This window comes from Poecilia latipinna, unplaced genomic scaffold (assembly GCF_001443285.1).
Source record: "Poecilia latipinna isolate Pla-1442-1.1 unplaced genomic scaffold, P_latipinna-1.0 Scaffold871, whole genome shotgun sequence".
Taxonomy (NCBI): Eukaryota; Metazoa; Chordata; class Actinopteri; order Cyprinodontiformes; family Poeciliidae; genus Poecilia; species Poecilia latipinna.
In genome coordinates, this window is record NW_015113487.1 from 245,482 (window position 1) to 249,110 (window position 3,629).

A 3,629-nucleotide genomic window follows, 5' to 3' on the forward strand; every position below is an offset into this window, starting at 1 on the left:
TCCAGTCTCAGCCATCCTGAAAGGAGACGTTCACCTCAAATACGATGTACTGTTTGTCTCCGCAGAGGTCAACGCCGATGTTGTTTCCTGGCTGGTCAGTTGACTTTTACATTATCAGACTGACATATAGGGATAAAAAAAAATTATGAATTTATACAGTAGTCTTCCTCCTTTAATGAAAATTGGGATTGAACAGAAACAGTCTGACCACAATCCTGAAGGCTTGTGTTTTAGTTTTTGTTGTGCATGTTTGCATCTCCTTTCAGGTCAAAAGAGATGGATCCAAAGTAGAGATGTTCTCTGACACCAAGAGTGTTGGACAGCACATCTCCACTAAGGCTGTTGGCTCCAACGAGAGAGTGGACATCACAAATACCTACAAACACACCGAAGGTGGGCTCAGCCAGCAGACAGAATCATTCCAGTTCATTCCTGTGAAGCTTTTTACTCTCGTCATGTTGGTGAACCAAAACACAGCTGGGTTTTATACGAACAGCAGAGGATTATAACAACAGTATTGTAGGGGAGTTAAGCTGTTTACTAGCCTTTAATCAGTCAATCAATCAATCAATCTCTCGTCTGCGATTGATTGATACCAGCCTTTACACTGCAAAAATGCAGTCTTACCAAGTAATTTTGTCTAGTGCAAATATCTGAGTACATTTGAAATAAGACAAATCTAACTTGTATGTGACTTTTAAGCAAGATATGGGATCTTGTTTTTAGTCCATAATTCTTTAATATTGATGAAAAAGAAATAGTTTCCTTGGCAGAAGACATTTTCCCCATATAATAAGTAATAATCTGCCAACTGAACACATCAATTTTAAGGACTTACTTAAAACATGCCCCCATATCTTGCTAAAAAAGTTGCTTTTAGTTAGTGTTGTCTCATTTCAAGTGTATTAAAATATCTGCACTAGAAATTAGACCAAAAATACTTTTTTGTGTTTTTTGCAGTGTAAACTTGGTTTTGCATTTTGTTTTAGTTTTCCCAAGTCTATTTTAGGTGAGTAAATCAACACAGCCCTGGAGACAATGTTAGTGTTCATGTTCTGTTGTTGATTGATTGATCGATCTATAAATAGATAAGATTCAAAATGATGGAGAACAAAAACATCTGGAGCAACCTCTGAGGCAGGGAAGTAGTTTAGTTTATAGGTCTAGACGTTCTGTACAAACTATTAATTATACTAGAGCTCCAGTTGTGCGGATGTGAGACAGATAATAGGCTTGGTGTAAGACACTTCCTGTTGTTGGGACATGTTGAATATTGTGACTCTGTTAATTTCACTGACCTTCCAGGATCGGCGATGGAGAGGGCCGTCTTCAGATACGCCCTCTCCAAACTGGACATAAACAACACAAAACCCACGGATGGAAATGCTGCACCGCAACTGATCATTAAATTTGAAGAGGTTTGTTGGTAGCCTCTATTAGCCTGAGTAATGCTCAACATTTCAGTTTTGTTTTCACAATTAAATCTGACTTATCTTTATCATTCAGTTACAGCTGATATGCAAGCAGAGAGAGGGGGTTTTACTCATTATTTAAACAACCATATAAGGCAAAAAGACTTTATTGATTGATAAGTTGGTAGCAGTAAAGCCCGGTCCACCGGATCTGATCAGAAAACCTGTCCAGTCAGAATAATCAGAAGAGTCACTGCCCCAAGTGTCAAATACACCTATACTCGCCATGCTGTGTTTATGGGCAGGCGAACGGATTGGCTGTGTGGCTCTGTCATTAATAAATGTGCTGTCATGATGCTTAATACGCTCCTCATGTCTTTTGGTAGGAACATGACATCATAGAAAAAAGTGCTGTGATAAAAGATTTACTCAGATCTGAGAAGTAAACCCAAGATAAACAAGAAACACATTTACTTGATCTGTCTTCTTAATTTGAATTCAAGATTTTGGTATTTTTGATTAATGTGGCCGGTCAGAATGACGATAACATTTGTAATCTGATAGTCCTTCCCCTGATTGCAGGAGTCCACACCAGTGAATGGTCAGGATGTGAAGATGAAGCTGGTGCTGAGAAATGAAGGCAGCTCTGCCAGGACGCTGTCCATCGGCGTCAGTGTCCAGGCCATGACGTATACCGGCAGACTGAAGGAAAACATCAAGAATGAGGTCATCGAAAAAGAGCTTCTCCCTGGGAATGGTGATTCTTTTGGAGTGATATGTTTTACCTTTGCTTGTAAATGCTGTGGCAATCAAGTGAGTAAATCACTGTTTGTCTTTCTTTTTTTCAGATCTGACCATCCCCATCCAGGTCCCGTACTCGTCCTACAGTAAACAGATGGTATCCTGCCAGACCATGAATATTTCAGCCCTGATCACTGACATACAGAACAATCAGATTTACGTGGCAGATGACCGTGTCGTACTGAAAGACCCGCCAATCTCCCTTACTGTGAGATCCTATTGCTTTTTTAACTAAACTCTTTTTTTATACTTGCAAACTTCTTTCAAACTACTAATTTACCAATATCCATCTCCACTTCCTACTCATTTTATACAAAAGAAAATGCTAAATCTTTCCAAAGAAAATCCAGTGAAGGTATTTTTTCTTCGTTTGTTTAAAATTTCGTCTTTGTTTCAGGTGCCTGATGAAGCCAGAGTGGACCAGAAAATGACTTTCAAAGTGGACTTCAAGAATCCAGTCAATGAGACCCTGACAGGTTGCACTCTGACTGTCTCTGGAACAGGCCTGGTGCAATCGGAGGAGATAATCAAGTATGTTGGAAAGTGTGCATACATTGGTGCAGGTTTTCAGTCTTTAAGGACAAATCAGTCCTTAAAGATGTAAGGAATCTGACATTCAGTGTATTTTTGTGTCGTCCTCAGAGTTCCAGATCTGATGTCTTACAATACATTGAGTATGAAATTCAGCCTTTTCCCCTACAAGAGTGGAGAAAAGACTCTGCTGGTGGACTTTGACTGTGCCTCTTTCAGAGACATCAAGGCCAGCTGCACTGTTAACGTCAAGCCTTAAACTCTAGAAAGAAAAACATGTTTGATACACACATTGATGCATTTGATGCATGCATTGTTGCTGAAGGCTTCACAGTTTGTTTCTTAAGGTGATACATTACTGAAATAAATGGTGGTTTGAATAAAACGTCGCTTTTGGTTGTTTCTTTATGTTTAACTTCAAAGCTTGGATTTCTGTGGGGAACGATCAGAAACTTGCAGTAAGAAAAAAAATCATCCAATCATGTTTATCACTTTGAAAATCATGAACAGGAAGCAAGACCCTGCTTCCACTGCTGTCCAACCAAATTCATTCTTAAACCAGTCAATGTTTTGAATGATTTAAGGTGTCCACAAAACTGCCTGTTTTTGTAAAACAGCTCCTTTTCTAGCCTTAACTACTTTTACACTACAAGATACTATTTTATTTTCTATTAGTTGAATTACAAGTAAACATCTAAGCAACAAACCTCCAGCTTTCTCTTTCCATTTTTCATTTAGGATTTCTTCACTTGTTCACACTTAGAAGATGTCACCTCTGCTTTGTTTGGTTCAATCATTGCAGTCTTTTATTGTCATTCCTATGAGATTGTTTGAGTTTATCAAATGCATTTTCAGATGCAGAAGCATTGATGTTGGAGACTGTTA

At 38.7% G+C, this 3,629-nt stretch overlaps 1 protein-coding gene across 1 annotated transcript in view; it reads left to right on the forward strand.

Annotated features, from left to right (window-relative positions):
- LOC106957074 (protein-glutamine gamma-glutamyltransferase E-like) overlaps positions 1 to 3,129 on the forward strand; it is a 17,345-nt gene extending 14,216 nt beyond the window's left edge. The window contains exons 9-15 of the mRNA XM_015048275.1: positions 6 to 94; positions 267 to 393; positions 1,306 to 1,418; positions 1,995 to 2,169; positions 2,261 to 2,421; positions 2,611 to 2,744; positions 2,856 to 3,129. Coding sequence (XP_014903761.1) covers positions 6 to 94; positions 267 to 393; positions 1,306 to 1,418; positions 1,995 to 2,169; positions 2,261 to 2,421; positions 2,611 to 2,744; positions 2,856 to 3,003 — 947 coding nt within the window. The 3' untranslated portion in view covers positions 3,004 to 3,129. The remainder of the gene's footprint in view (positions 1 to 5; positions 95 to 266; positions 394 to 1,305; positions 1,419 to 1,994; positions 2,170 to 2,260; positions 2,422 to 2,610; positions 2,745 to 2,855) is intronic.
- The last annotated feature ends 500 nt before the right edge of the window (positions 3,130 to 3,629 follow it).